The following is a 14,970-nucleotide window of genomic DNA, read 5'->3' on the forward strand; positions in this document are numbered from 1 at the left end:
TCCCTCTCTTTCTGCCCCTCCCCTGTTTGCTTTCTCTCTCTCAAAAATCAATAAACATTAAAAAAGTTGTTTTTGTTTGATTTAGAGACAACTGAACTTGAAAGAGACTTTTACATCAATCTGTATGGATTTATTCTTCAGACATCGCTGTGTCCACTGAGAGTGACATTCACATGACTGGGGTGACTTGACAGGTTTCCAAAACCTCCAAATAACCTTGTGTGACTAGGAGAAGTAAACCATAGATTTTTCTTCTTAATCTACAACTTTTAAAAGTTCAGTGTCAACGGGCTTGGAGAAATAAGTTCAGTCCACACTGAGACTGTAGCAATTGACTTGGGAAGTGTCCACATCCAAACAGAGTGAGATTTTCCAAATCCCAAACCAGACATGTGTTTTCTACTCATGTGCTTTCAGCAAAAGGCCAAATCTCTTAAGGACATTTAAGGACATCTCTTATGATGTCCCTCCAACTCAGGTCACATCTGATTTCAGCAAAAACACCAGTTTATTCCTGGTTTCTGTTCTACAGAACTGAACATGGCATTCCTTGGTTTCTTGGTCTCTCGTAACAGGTACTGGCTCTCACTGCAGTGCCAGTGGGCACGCTTTCCATGCTCTTTCCACGTTTGCTTCTCACGTGCCACAACCGTGAGGCAGGGTCATATGCGCTGCTGGGTCTGTGCTGCTGGGTACTAACTCTGATAACCCCAATAGCCTACACACCAGCAAGAAGCACCAATAAAGCCCTACCTGAAGGGGGCTTGCTTTCTCTCTCTCTTACAAGAAGCTGTAAGCTTTCTCGGCCCCAAGTGACAAGGGGTTATAAATCCTCGGTCAAAGGGAACCTCCATGGGGGTAACTGGAGAGTTGCCATTTGGCAAAGAAGAGTAGGGGAGAAAAGTGAGTTCCACTTTTTAAAAACAATTAATGCAAAGAAAGAGCATTGCCAGGGGGGCGCCTGGGTGGCTCAGTCAGTTAAGCATCCCCAGACTTCAGCTCGGGTCATGATCTCACGGTCTGTGAGTCTGAGCCCGCATTGGGCTCTGTGCTGATGGCTCAGAGCCTGGAGCCTGCTTCAGATTCTGTGTCTCCCTCTCTCTCTCTATGCCCCTCCCCACTCATACTCTGTCTCTCTCTCTCTCTCTCTCTCAAAAATAAATAAACATGAAAAAAAGAAAGAAAGAACACTGCCAGAATTAACAGCTATTAGTGGCACATTAATGCCAGATCCAGTAGAGAAATCTAATGATCCATCCAGAGCATGAAGGATGGGGGTAATTTGCAGAAAAGAAAGAGGTTTTTGACAATTTTTATAATTTGTAAATTATTTCCCAAAAACCTATCCTGCAAATTTCTCTCCTTGAAGTGGCACAAAATTATAGTGAATATGACTGTATAGTGAACATGATCTTTAAGAGCGACGCTACAATTTAGTAAACTTGCTACTATCTAGCATTATCAGGAGTGGGATATCTTAGCTCATCAAATATCATCTGTATCTTAGACAGATGTCTGATGTTTTCAGATAAACCTGATTTTTAAATAGTCAACCTCAGTGTAGTTTACTCTTTCACTGATGATCAGAACTCTATTCTAGGGCATCTTCATGAACAGGAATTAGCATTCTAATGCAGAGACAACAAAAGGGCCTAGCGTAGGGAGTTCTCGCTTGATAACCAGATTTTCTCAATAAAGAATCCGTTGGATAATAACCACGCTACTTTTTCAATGGGTTTAACACTTCACTCCGTAGGTGGAACACCACTGTGAGGGAGGCTATACCTCTCTTCAGTACTAACGCCACTCACCTAAAAGTAAAGCAGACTAATTAAGCCATTCTCAGTTAAGTCTGCTGTTTCATGCTTGATGAAAATAATTCTGTTTACCACAATTATGTGGATGTCTCCATGCGATGCGTAATTAGCACAGTAACAACACACACGGGAATATTAGTTCTGTATCCCCGCCCCCACGTTTGTTGACTTACTGTGCATAATAACTGGGATTGAGACTGTAACGGGATCTGAGAATAGAGCCCTTAGTATCTGACAACATTTTCGGAGTGAGGCGGTCCTCTCTGACAGCAAGTGCCCGACAGGGCAGCGCTCTTGTGTTCTGCTGGCGCAAGCTCATGTGCTTTGGAAAGAAGAAAACTGGCTGGAGACGGGCATTAGGCCTGTTCTCCAATGGACGGGAGTTGCTTGTAGAAAATGAAGTTGATAGCATAAAGAAAGGGACTTTTATTCTATTCTCCAATTTATCACCAGATAATTTTTTAAACTGTGAGGAAAAGCAGACTGCGACCCTGATCGTAGCATATGTGGATATTTGGGTAGGAGCTCAGATTTACATTTTGGCACCAAAGGTTCCACATTCAGGCCGTCAAATCAAGCACTATCCATGCAAGAGTCTCTACTGTGTTTCCATTATGACCCAGCATGCCCTGGTCCTTAGATCCGGTCACTTCATCTTGAAGCTGTCAAGCAAGGACTGGAGGGCAAGAGCAGGAAATAATGATTCTGGTGCAAGTGCAACCATTCTTCTAGAACAGAAACAGCAGAGTAGTGACACATAACAAACATTAACATGCCCGAGGGAGGCGTCCACAGAGCAATCAAGCGAGCTATCAAAAAGAACTGAGGGTTATGGCAAATGAAAATGAAACGCATCACAACCAATTATTCAGAGAAATAGATTACAAAAATATTCTCCTTTCATTGTCCCATGAACTAAAAATAATAAAACCAAAGGTCTATTCTTACCAGTATTCCTTTTAGCTCATTCACTGCACTCTCAGAGCCTTTTGAAGATTCTGGCTACAATTTTAAAAAGAAAGCACAATTAATAATTCAGTTTTAAAAGTCTAAACCGAGATTTTTACGGGGCAAAGTGTTGGCAACTTATATGGACTACTGGGGTTTTTTTGTGGTTTTTTTTTTAAGTGAGGTCTATGTCTTACGGTTAGGAAAAAAGATTAGACATGTTAGTGTTCCCAAGTGGCAGTTAAACAGACAATTAGGAGAAACAGTCAAGGCATAAGGACTCGAGCTAGCATCTTCTAAATGCCATTTTGTTACTTCCTGTCGTCACCACACAGAGAAAAGATTTTGATTCCAAAGATTCAATTTCAAAGTATTCAGAACTTTTTACACGGAACTGTTCTCCACTCGCGTCGCCGGGCCTCTAACAGCGAGCGAGGACCAGGAAGGCAGCAGCACAGAGCAGGAAGCAAGCGACAGGGCAGAAACCTCTCTCAGCTCCGACAGCTCCAGGCAGAGGCCGCGGGGCCTGCTGCAGGGATCTCAGGACGGAGCCAGGGGCAGGGGTCGGCCAAGAACCGGGCTTCAGGGGAGAACGTTAGCATCACCGGCTACCGAAGCGGTTAGAAAGCTCAGAGGGCTTCTCTTCTGGCCACACCGTGAACACAGCGATTTGAAATGCAGTTCTGGGTAATGTCTGCCTGCCCCTCACTCCCTCACAGTCTCCGTGGATCCCTCCACTAATTCACCGGAGGGAAAATCTAGCATGAGGTTTTCAAAGAAAGACCCGTGATTTCCTCCCCTGTCCCACTTCCTTCCACAGGGGACGGAGATGAAGAGAAAGCCTGCGGGGGACTCCCTGGCCTCTGGTTCCTGGAAAAGAGGCAAAGCTAATTTCTCTCGCATCAAGAAATGGGAAGTAATTAACAGCGACCTATAACCCTTTCCTCTCAAAAGTTCTTGAAAGAATAAGATCCTGTTCCAATTTTTTAAAAGTGGACAGTGAGAGGGAAAGAGGGAGTGGGGAGGGAGAGGTAGAAAGGGGAGGATGGGGGGGGGAAGGGAGGGAGAGAGAGGTTTGCTGCTCATGTACGGATTAGACCAAGACATTCAACTTTCGCAGCCTGCGCTTTCTGGGAAATACGCATGCCACCAGCGCCAGTCCTAAGTGCCAGTCAAAAGCTCTAAGACACTAATTATAACCACAACGGTATCAACAACAAATGTCAAGGAATTTAGAAAAGATGCAGTTAAATTAGTATTCTTAAGGCAGGCTTGACTTCTGCAGGTAAACTGTTCGGGCCATTACGGCTGAACAAGCGCCCGGGGCTACATGCCACTCGGGCGCCCTGGGCGAAGGCAGGAGCCTGGGCGAGCCTGGCCGGCAAGCACTCTCATAGCTCGTGACCTTGCAGGAAAGCACCGAGGCCCTGGGGGTGGGGGTGGGGGTGGGGGTGTCTGGAGGCGCATGCAGTGGCTTGTTTCCAGGGTTACTGACCAGGTCATTCAGCACTACATCTACGTGATTTAAGGATTACCGGCGGAAAACCCAGTCGTCCACTGATCCTTGAGCAGTTGTTCTCCAGTTTGAACTGACATTAACTAATGTGTAACTGTTGGAAGAGGCAGGGCAGGAAAGAAGAAGGACAAAGTGATACTGTGAGAATGAAGGGACATCCGCAACAGCGATGGCTTAGGATTTAGCACGTTCTCGACGTTTTTCTCTCTAAACTAATTTTGTTTCTTTAGGATGCCGTGTTTTCCTCTAGTCCATTTGGTTTAGCTTATTCTTTTCAAAATAGTTGTGACTTGAAAGTCTCAAATATGACTTCGTTTCAAAGATTCCACTTAGAGCCCCCATTTTCAAGTGGTTCCACGCTTCGGTCCGTGTGAGCCCGACAACAGTCCCGTGGGTCGGAGAGGGCCGGGGCTCCGCCCGTTCTGGGGAGAGTTGGGCCTGGGAAGCAGGGGAGAGGGCCCGGCCCCACCTCCAGCAACAGGACGCTCCACACACCAGACACCAGCGCTCAACACTCGTGCCAGACTGTCTACACCCTATCCCTTACCTGGAGAACCGCTCCCAGAGCACAGCACAGACCGGCACTCCACGCGGCTGGCCAAAGCTTCCATTTCACTGGACGGCAATCTACTCTCCCAGTGGGGTATTTTGCCCTCTTTCCATCCCCCTTTCTGTGGACAGCCCGGGGCACGACAACTCCCGCCTTGCCCGGCTACCTCGCCTGCCTGTGACCAAGTGGCAACTACTAAGGCCAGCAGAATTTGCACCCAACAGTCGTGCTCCTTGGGGACACTGAAGCAGGTGAACGGGGGCATCCGTGAGAGTCAGAAAGAGCCTTAAAGTTTGGTTTAAAAGAAGAAGAAGAAAGAGGACCAACCTGACGATGCTTTTTTACAGGAAGGAAACGAAAAAAACATTTCTCAAGACAAACACCAAAAACTCTGTTCTTGGGTCTGTTTAAATGGGACACACCTACAAAGAGACAGAGGCACTGAACTAGATTCTAGGTGCTTCCATAGACCTTGGCGCTCACTGTGGTCTAGTTTGGAAGATGGCTGGTGATAGATACACACAAAATTTTTTCCTCAAACTGTCCTGGAACAGGTTTGTAAAATTAGTAAAAACAATCCTATGAACCTCACCGTTTTTCAGAAGTCGGCTTAGGTCTGTTCTGACATCATCATGTGATGCCACCTGCCCACCCAGCCCTCCTCCACTTCACACTCAAACAGAAGCCTCAGGAAGGCAAGGATTTTTGTCTCCTTTGTTTACTGCTTTATCTCCAGTGCCTGAACAGTACCTGGCACAGAGCAGATACTCAATAAATACTTGTGGAATTACACAAAAGAACCAGGAATTAAAGAAAAGAAAGGGTGTAATAATTATTTGTTTGGCATAACCGTTCAGATCAAGCAGAGGAGGGCACCCTGCTTAAGTAATCTCTACAACCAGTGTGGAGCTCGAACTCACAACCCTGAGATCAACAGTCACTTGCTCTACTGACTGAACCAGCCAGGTGCCCCCACTTTCCTCTACAGGGATTTAGGTCAACGGTGGCTCAGAGTTCTCCTGAAATGTGTTTGTAGAAAAGTAAAGGCCTTTACGACACATCAGTCTCATCCTAAGATTTCACAGTCAGTCCTGATGCGGCTTTCATCAAACTTGGAACTTGTACACTTGCGAAAGGAAACATCACGGGAGGGGAAGAATTAGTCATTCCGTACCTTTGCCTTGGGTCTAGCTGTCTGATTCACTGGCCTAAGATGAACTCCCTTTTTAATTCTATCCATCATCTCTTCGACGGCTTGCCTCTTCAGATCCGTGACTTCTTCGGCTATCAAAGAACACACATGTAAATCATCTTATGTTACAGGAAAACAGCTACTTGCTATTTTTGGTGACTTAGGAAACCTGCATGTTGTAATTAACCACAGTGCTTTTTCAGACCAAATCACAAAACATCACATAACAATTTACAGAGGTTAGCAGCTACCAGGTAGCCACACTTTTTTTTTTAATTAAAAAAAATCCTATAATAAAAGATCTGTTTCTTAGAAATACAGTTCTAAAATCTGAGGTCTAATTTGTAGCCTGGAAGTCAGTATTGGCTCATCTCTGTTAAATAAGTGAACAGAATTTGGTTCCATTTGTCAGCATAATGATAGACTTGCATTTCTCCAGCTTTGTACCCCAAATAATCATTCATCTTTGCCTCCGTGATGTTTTTAGAACTTATAACATCCTATGTCAAAGGAATCAGCCCAAAGAAGGAATAACTATCAAAAAGCCCATTTGAAAATAAAAGATAAAAGAGATCTGTTAACTTGCCACAGTCAGAAGATGAATAGCAAATAGGTGAAATCTATTTTTAAATTGCCATCTTTTATTTAGGAATCACAACGGAAGGAAACATTCACACAACCCTTTTTCAAGTCTTTTAAAACTGTCAATGTTAAAAGAAAACACACACCCAGAAATGATTGCAATTAAGTAATTAAATTTGATTTTAAAAATTTCAACTGTCTATTGTCTGACCTTTGCACGATTTTGCTACAAAAACAATGAAGCTGCTGAAATATGCATCAATTAGATGAATATAGCTGAGGTGGGCTTAACGCTATTGATTAGAATCATGTAATCTGTCTCTTGCACAACAGCTTGACCAAAGAAGGCACTGAATCACGTTTGGAACATTTATCACCATTAATGCCATTGTAGATCTTGTGTTTACACCTGCTTCATTCACTGCAACCGATATATTTAAGTTTAAATACCTCATAAAGACCTTCCACTTGGGCTCTCTGGAACACTCCACAGTGTGGGGCATATGGTAGGCACTCAGCAGGTCTCTACCTGCTGAATGACTTATTCAAGTTTTGGCTTTACATGGCTATTAATATTTTTGCTATTTGAGCAGGAGTAACCAAATCCCAAAGGACAACTTGTAAATGGAGGCCATCATAACAACGACCCCAAGCCAATGGACAGGAGTGTTGGGCTTTGCACTAATGAGGCCTACGTTGTAGCTTCTTTTTCTGCCACATGGCCTTCACGCTAACACAGAGTAGCTACTCCTCGTACGTCGTGCCGAGGGGAGCAACTAGATGGATCCAGAAGGTTCTACCACCCTCACCTCAGCAGCACCTCAGTGACAGGATCACTGCTCTGTTCATCAAACAACCTAGGTTTTCTGGTACAGTCCTGACTTCAGATAGGGTCCTGTCATCTCCACAGGCCACTGAAATGCTGGGAATGAAAAGTTCTCAACACCCAAATAGCATTTTTCAGATCCAGATGGCAAGGAAGCACCCTTCACCAGGCAACATGGGAAACATGGCAACAAAGCCAATAAATGAAAGAAGGCAAGACTGTGGGCTGATCAGCTGTATGCCTTTAAGTAGCATTTTCTCGGGCAGCTTCTGCTGACGGCTCCCCAATCAACAAGGGGACAGATAAGAATATTACTCGGGATAGAGATTTACTCCTTCATTCATTCATTCACTCACTCACTCATTCGGTATCTGAATACCCATTATGCACCATGCGGTGCTTTGGCTGACCCTATTCAAAGTCAGGGGGGACACAAACCCAGGTCTGCCATTCGAGCACCTGGTATGGGGACAGAAGTTATTCCTTGGAATTTTTTTTTTAATCCTAAAAAAAACCATTTGATTTTCAGAAAGCCTACCATTTGGAGTGAGCCTTAAGAAGAGCTGCATGGCAACAGGAACACTGCCGACAAACAGATTAGCACTCTGTAAGGAATGACTGAAACCCAATTAAATGCACCATACAAAAACTAATTAAGGCAGACAGATGGAGAATTATGGTCAACACCATTCAAATCTGCTGCAGCATCTAACATAACAGGAATTTAAAGTAGTTTCTTATTTTTGCTTGCCAGAATCATAGTGATAATTCAGAGAAGTACCACTATCTGGATTGTGTACAGATTATAAACCGGGCTTTAATTTCTTAGTCTTTTTCAAAGGTAAAGGCTTAATTGGTCTTAAGAAAAAGAAATCACTCTTATCAGATCCCCTACGCGGGCACAATACAAGGGCAACGCTAGGTTAGCTACACAAGCTTTCTCTCTCACCGACCCTGTTTTTGAACTAGCAAAAAGCAATCTATACGAACTTCTCAACTATTAAGCAGTTCTAATAAATCTGCAAGAATCACCTACAGAGAGCTCATGGCATGTTTTGTAATTCTTTCTGCGATCCCGCAGTTGGTAATTGTCTCACAAAAGCATGTAATCAGAAGGACAATAGAAATATGCAGGATGCTGGAGATTAAAGAAAAGGGACCAATGAAGACAACAGGTCTAATGTCACCGAACTGCCACAGGAAAATCAAATCAAATGTTCTTTGAGTTAGTGCTTCGAGGTCAGTCTTGGATCAGAAAGCTACATGTAATTAATTGAGGCTTAAAGTTTAAGACCCACTTGAAAAATAAGTTCGTTCCTCAAAGAAAAGACCCACAGACAAAACCATCACCTTGTTGCTCAATAAAACCTTTTGTTATTACCTACAAGAAAGGAAAATGATTTTTTTTAAATTCCACAGGATTACTTTTCTCTTTCACTAACATTTTCTAAAAGGCATTTAAAAAGAATCTTATGCCACCACGATGGACAAAATTTCTAAACAACGCATCATGGTTGAATGAGTTTGAATGTGACGTAAGGTCATAAAGTTAAGGATATTCCCTTAACTACAGTGATTACAAGAGCCTCCCGAATGAGGACTACTACCCCTCAAAGGGTAGCTGGAACCTTGTCCTTTTTTTTGTTTGTTTTTTTAAGCTAATATTTTGAGTACTTTCTATATGCTCGGTACTACTCTAAACCCTTTACATGTTAGGAGACTCGTTAATTCTCACAAGCACCCTATGAAATAGGAACTACGATTTTCTCCATTCAGCAGGTTAGCAAACTGAGGTAAGACAATACCAACATATTAATGACCTAAATATATGACAAAACAGCAAGCATACCTCTGAAATCTCAGAACTTGTTCAATAAATGCATTCTTATCAAAATTAGAGTTATTAACTTCAAAGTTTGTTATTTCTTATATTTGACCTAAAAACTACTTCTAGAATATTCCACAGACCTTCCCCTACAATCTTTTTTTTTTTTTATTTATTTTTGGGACAGAGAGAGACAGAGCTTGAACGGGGGAGGGGCAGAGAGAGAGGGAGATACAGAATCGAAAACAGGCTCCAGGCTCCGAGCCGTCAGCCCAGAGCCCGACGCGGGGCTCGAACTCACGGACCGCGAGATCGTGACCTGGCTGAAGTCGGACGCTTAACCGACTGCGCCACCCAGGCGCCCCTACAATCTTTTTTTTAACGTTTATTTATTTTTGAGACAGAGAGAGACAGAGCATGAATGGGGGAGGGTCAGAGAGAGGGAGACACAGAATCTGAAACAGGTTCCAGGCTCTGAGCTGTCAGCACAGAGCCTGACGCGGGGCTCGAACTCACGGACCGCGAGATCATGACCTGAGCTGAAGTCAGCTGCTTAACCGACTGAGCCACCCAGGCGCCCCTACAATCAAGCTTTTTAAGAGCCATTGGTAATAACAATTTCTTCATTCATCAGCTCTGAGAAGCATATCAAGTGGCTAGTGAAAGCCACCATAAGATGCTAACAAAAGATAATACTGTTAGTAAGACTGGTCTCTACTTATGAATGCAAACTCCAAGGTGTTACAGACGACCCCAATGTCTGATGCTCTGTACTTACTCATCATGCATTTAATCACTGTTGATTTATTCATTGAACAACTAGCTTTTAGTTTGAACTACTAACAAGTCACTATAAATAAATACCTTGCCAGACAGAGAGAGGCTCCAACCACGTATGGCTGCGGTCCATATCACTTAAGGCAGTATAGTTTTAGGGTGGCTTCAGTTTAAAATCTCATGAGCGACTTCTGGATCAGTAACGTGATATCCCAGGTAATAATCCAATAGCTCAAGAATGAGGGAGAGACTACTGCCCCATTTCATGAATTGTAAATGAAATATCACTTTCATTTCAAGGAAAACTGTATGGTTTCTGACACTGGGGGTTAAGAAGCTCAGAACTTTTTTTTGTTTTGTTTTAAGGGTGCTGTGGGGGTTGACAAGCTAATAATGTAATTTACTTAGACGGGGAAATCATTTTATGCTGACTGCCCTGCCAACCCTCTAAGACTTACCAACTGTCCCAAAACAAGATTGAAACACAGCTTTCATTTGTAATGGTGCTGCGAGGTTCCGGCTAAGAAAGATAGGGTCGGGTCTAAACCTGGATTCATTGAAGATGCATATAAGCTGTGGGAGACCTGCAGACAGGAGTAAGCCCTCAAAGAGCTTGCAATCTCTTCAGGAGGAGAGATGTGGAAATAACGCAAACACCACAGCAGAGGCTGGGGGATGGGACATTACAAAATCCGAAGCAAAAAGCTATAGCAACACAGAGCAATGAGCCAACACTCATAAATAAGGGTGGCTCAGTCGGTTAAGCGTCCAACTTCAGCTCAGGTTACAATCTCACAGTTCAGGGATTTGAGCCCCACATAGGGCTCTGTGCTGACAGCTCAGAGCCTGGAGCCTGCTTCAGATTCTGTGTCTCCCTCTCTCTCTGCCCCTCCCCCACTCACGCTCTGTCTCTCTTTGTCTCTGTCTCTCAGAACTAAATAAACATTAAAAAAAAATAAGTGGGAGTGGAGGAAGAGCCTGGAACCTGCACAAGAGAGGCAGAATTAGAACCCCTTGCCAGAGAAAGCTCTGAGTAGACTAAAGGCAGCAGGCAATGCTGGAAGGAGGAAAGAGAGCAAGCGCATAGGGGACCTCGAGGTAATGGTCCAGTCGTAAGGAGGAGCAGATGTAGACAAATGAGGCTGAGGTAACAGCAGAGAACCATCGATAAGCAGCCTACAGGGTCTGGACTCTATTCTGATGCAGTGAGACACGTAGCACTGTCACAGAACGTGGGACAACGGATCTGAGAATGTCACCCTGCCAGTGGCAGGAAAGCGGCTGGCCTGGATCAATGAACCTGGGGGGTAGGAAAGGGGGCCAAGAAGTCTGTACCAGCCTGGGCTCGAACCGGGCAAATCCACCATGCTTTGCAACTAACAGCTGCTGAGCAAACGTGCTGAGCTTCGTGTGGGTTCTACTGGTCTCCGTTGGCTCTCCGTGTGGCTGCGCACCCCTGCCCGCAGCCCTGTGAGCCGATGACTCTACTCCTGGCCGCCCAGTGCCTCTGCTCGATGGGCAAGCCCTTCTTCCTCCACTCCCGTCTCTTCATGTGATCTTCCACTTCTCCCGCTCCAGTGAGCCAGAGTCCTGGGAATCGCACCTCCCAGAGTCGCTCCTGGATTTGCCACTTCTTTGTGTCTCTACTGCAACCACCCTCCCCTCATCTGAGCCAGCCGGCATCTGAATGACGGACAGCCTCTCCTCATCCCCTCATTCCTCTGCGGTCTGCTCTCTGTCCTCTTGCTGCCGACAGCGGGATGTCTTTAATAAGACCCATCTCATCATGTCACACCCCTACTTAAAACTCCTACTGCCCTTAGGATACATTTTGAAACCTTGACCACAGTCTCCATAATCTGGCTCACAGCTCCTCTCTCACACCCCATGTTCCAGAAATACCAACCTTTGTTCAGTTTCCTGATAGGCCAAGCTCCCTCCCCTCTTTGGACTTTGAATCTGTTGCCCCTCTACGTGAACTTTTATTCTAAATACCCTCACCCTGACTTCCTAAATCCAAACTGCCCAGCATAGGCATCGCTTCCTGAAACCAGCAGCCCACCTCCATCCTTTCTTAGAAACCTCTGCTCTTCCTCCAAGTGATCACCCTTGTTTACTTCCTGTCTCCCCCACTCAATGTAACTTCTATGTCTTCTGTCTCCAGTACACAGCACGGCACCAGTAGACAGCAGGTGCCTGATCAAGGTTCAGCTCACTTGCTATCAACTCTAAAAACCCCTCCCCAAACCCCTCACCTGGAATCACTCCCTCTCTTTCCTTAACACATCAGCCTGTAAACTGCCCCATCCTGTAAAGACACATCCCAGCAGAATGCACGTTACAGGGACGTGATCTAGACAATGAGCTGCTTAAAGGCAGTGACATCTTGTTGCTTCTTATCAGCTGTTAAGTTCACACTTCTCCCCAAACCGCTCATGGTCAAAGAACTCAAAAAGGACGTAAGTTGCCGAAAAACTGGGCTAAAACCACCGAAAGAAAACCAAACGGGGTGAGAATTACTTGTTTCTGGTTGAGCTGCTTTTTCTTTCTTAGCACTACTGCCGCTGGGATGGGATCGCTTCCGGATCATGGACATGAGGGATCTTTGGGAGAAAGAAGAAGAATAACAGGAGGTTACTGGGTGCTTGATGATCCAAGAAATAAAATGTACTGATTCAAAATAATCAGTAAAAATCCAGTTCTTCTCAAGTTACGTAAATACCAGAATTTAGGAGTCTATTTACCACTTTTAGTAAGTTATTAAACTTTTCATCACTTTAGGGAAGAGAAAGATGTCTCATCCCTTTCTGCATGAAACCATCTAATTATTCAAAGCAAATTAATTACTCAAAGAAGGGGGCCACTATAATTACCAATATGACGCAAAGTAAAACAAATACAGAAAACAGTGTCAATATCCATACCCCAAGTTCAGAAACAGCCATCTATGTAATACATTTGAGGGAAAGGGAAGGCTGAAAGAATTAGGGGATGCTCTCAGTAAATATCTATTTGTGAAATATGGGCATAAAAATCTCTGAATCTGAATGACACAGACCAGATACTTAAGGGATAAAATACATTTAGACCACAGTCTCTCTGGCCCATGTTTTTAAAATCTGTACAAAATCCAAATCATGACAAATTTGACCACATTAAAATTTTAAGATCTCCATGTAATAAAAGACACCATAAAGAATAAAAAAGAAACTCTACAGATCAATGAGAAAAAGCAGGCAATCCTACAGAAAAAATCGACAGAAGCCTTGAAACTCCATAAATGAAGATGTCCTAACTTCCCAAACACATACAGAAAAAGTGCTTGACTTCATTAGTGACTAGGAAAACACAAATGAAACCCACACTGATTTAGTTACACTGTCATCAAATGGGCAAGAAACGCTAAGTCTGATAATATCAAGCATTGGTAGGTTTGTGGAATAACAGGAATTCTCAAACTGAAGACAGTGTAGCAACTGACAATACCACTTTGGAAAACTGGCATCATCCTGTGGAGCTGAAGATACACACATCCTAGGAGCCAGCGATTCCACTTCCGTGGATCTTACAGAAATGCAAGCCCTTGTACACCAGGATGCACGTAACGAGAACGTTCATGTAGAATTTCCATAATTTCCTTGAACTGGTAATAACGCAAATGTCTATAAGCACCATAATGGATAAGCACACGGAGACATTCATAAAATGGATTATGTATCCATGAATATGGATGAAGTTCAGCTACACAAGATAAACACGGATGAGTCTTGCAAAATAACGTAGAGTAAAAAGAACGAGACTCAAATGCAGACAGAAAAATTCTAATCATATAGTCAGGAAAAAAACCCATATGTATATTTATAGGAGTTTAGGGATATATATGTAGGCAAGAAATTTTTTTTCTTTCAAAAAGGGATAAAAGGATAAGACTCTAGGCCAGTATTTTTCTATTTCTTGATTTGGATGGTGAACACATGGGTATTCGCTTTATATTACTTTTAAACTGTACATAAGTTGGTGCACACTTCTACATATGTTATCATTCCCCCTCAAAATAGTTTACCAAAAAAACCAAATGGACCGAGAATTCTTGAATTCCTTCAACTACATTATCAATGTCCTCTGTGTGATAAACTGGATTGGACACAATCGTCCTGAGGAGGCCAAGCTGGGAAGGCATAGTGTTGCCTCTAGGAAAAGGGATGCCTGGGCACACACAGCAATACTTGGCTGAGGACAGAACAACTCAGTGTTTCCTAATGACCGTAATTTTTCAGATGTTTCTATTTCTTACTTCTGCCTTTAGATTTATTATTAATCCTCAAACTGCCTTTTATGAAAACTCCCAAACACACTGAACAGTCTCTCGCAAAGCACACTGAAAAGAAAGCACTATGTTCTGCTTGACCCTGTGAGGCTTTTAGAACTTACCAACTGGAAAAAATCAGTCAGTGGACTTTTGACTTCATTTAGTTTGTCTTCTTTGGACTCACGGTGGCCCCAAATGGAATTAAATTATTTTCCCAAGGAGTTAGAAATCCTTATTTACACAGAACTTTAAAACAAGCATATTTTATTCCAAAAGTTGGGAGAAATGAAATAATGCAAACTTTTTTGGCTCATTTTTCCCATTTTGTGACTGAGGGCAAGGGATATTCGATGTCTAAGGGTTAACATTCCACGGCAGAGGGGGGCTTGGAGAGGGTTGTCCCCAGGTGGGGGCCTCCCCTTACTCTCTCACAACACTCTGTAATGAACCCATTTCTGGTTCTGAAATTTTCAGTGTTGAATTATCGTACGTAAAGATTACAAAGCAGGAACTTATTTGTACTGTTCGAAATATCTGTGTATATTTACATAAATGAAGTAAAGCACCTAAGTAGATGAGAGAAAGCATTAACTTTATTCTGAATTGAAGTACAGTTGGGAGACTTATA

The 14,970-nt window shown here is 43.5% G+C and overlaps 1 protein-coding gene across 3 annotated transcripts in view; it reads right to left on the reverse strand.

Moving 5' to 3' along the window:
- The window catches only part of SHTN1 (shootin 1), a 103,191-nt gene that overhangs the window by 24,812 nt on the left and 63,409 nt on the right, over positions 1 to 14,970 (reverse strand). For all 3 annotated transcript variants that reach the window (XM_058697889.1, XM_058697888.1, XM_058697890.1), the window contains 3 exons: positions 12,554 to 12,636; positions 6,006 to 6,115; positions 2,766 to 2,819 (listed from right to left, as the gene is read on the reverse strand). In XM_058697889.1, the coding sequence (XP_058553872.1) occupies positions 2,766 to 2,819; positions 6,006 to 6,115; positions 12,554 to 12,636 (247 nt within the window). The remainder of the gene's footprint in view (positions 1 to 2,765; positions 2,820 to 6,005; positions 6,116 to 12,553; positions 12,637 to 14,970) is intronic.

This window comes from Neofelis nebulosa, chromosome 13 (genome assembly GCF_028018385.1).
Source record: "Neofelis nebulosa isolate mNeoNeb1 chromosome 13, mNeoNeb1.pri, whole genome shotgun sequence".
NCBI classification, from domain to species: Eukaryota; Metazoa; Chordata; class Mammalia; order Carnivora; family Felidae; genus Neofelis; species Neofelis nebulosa.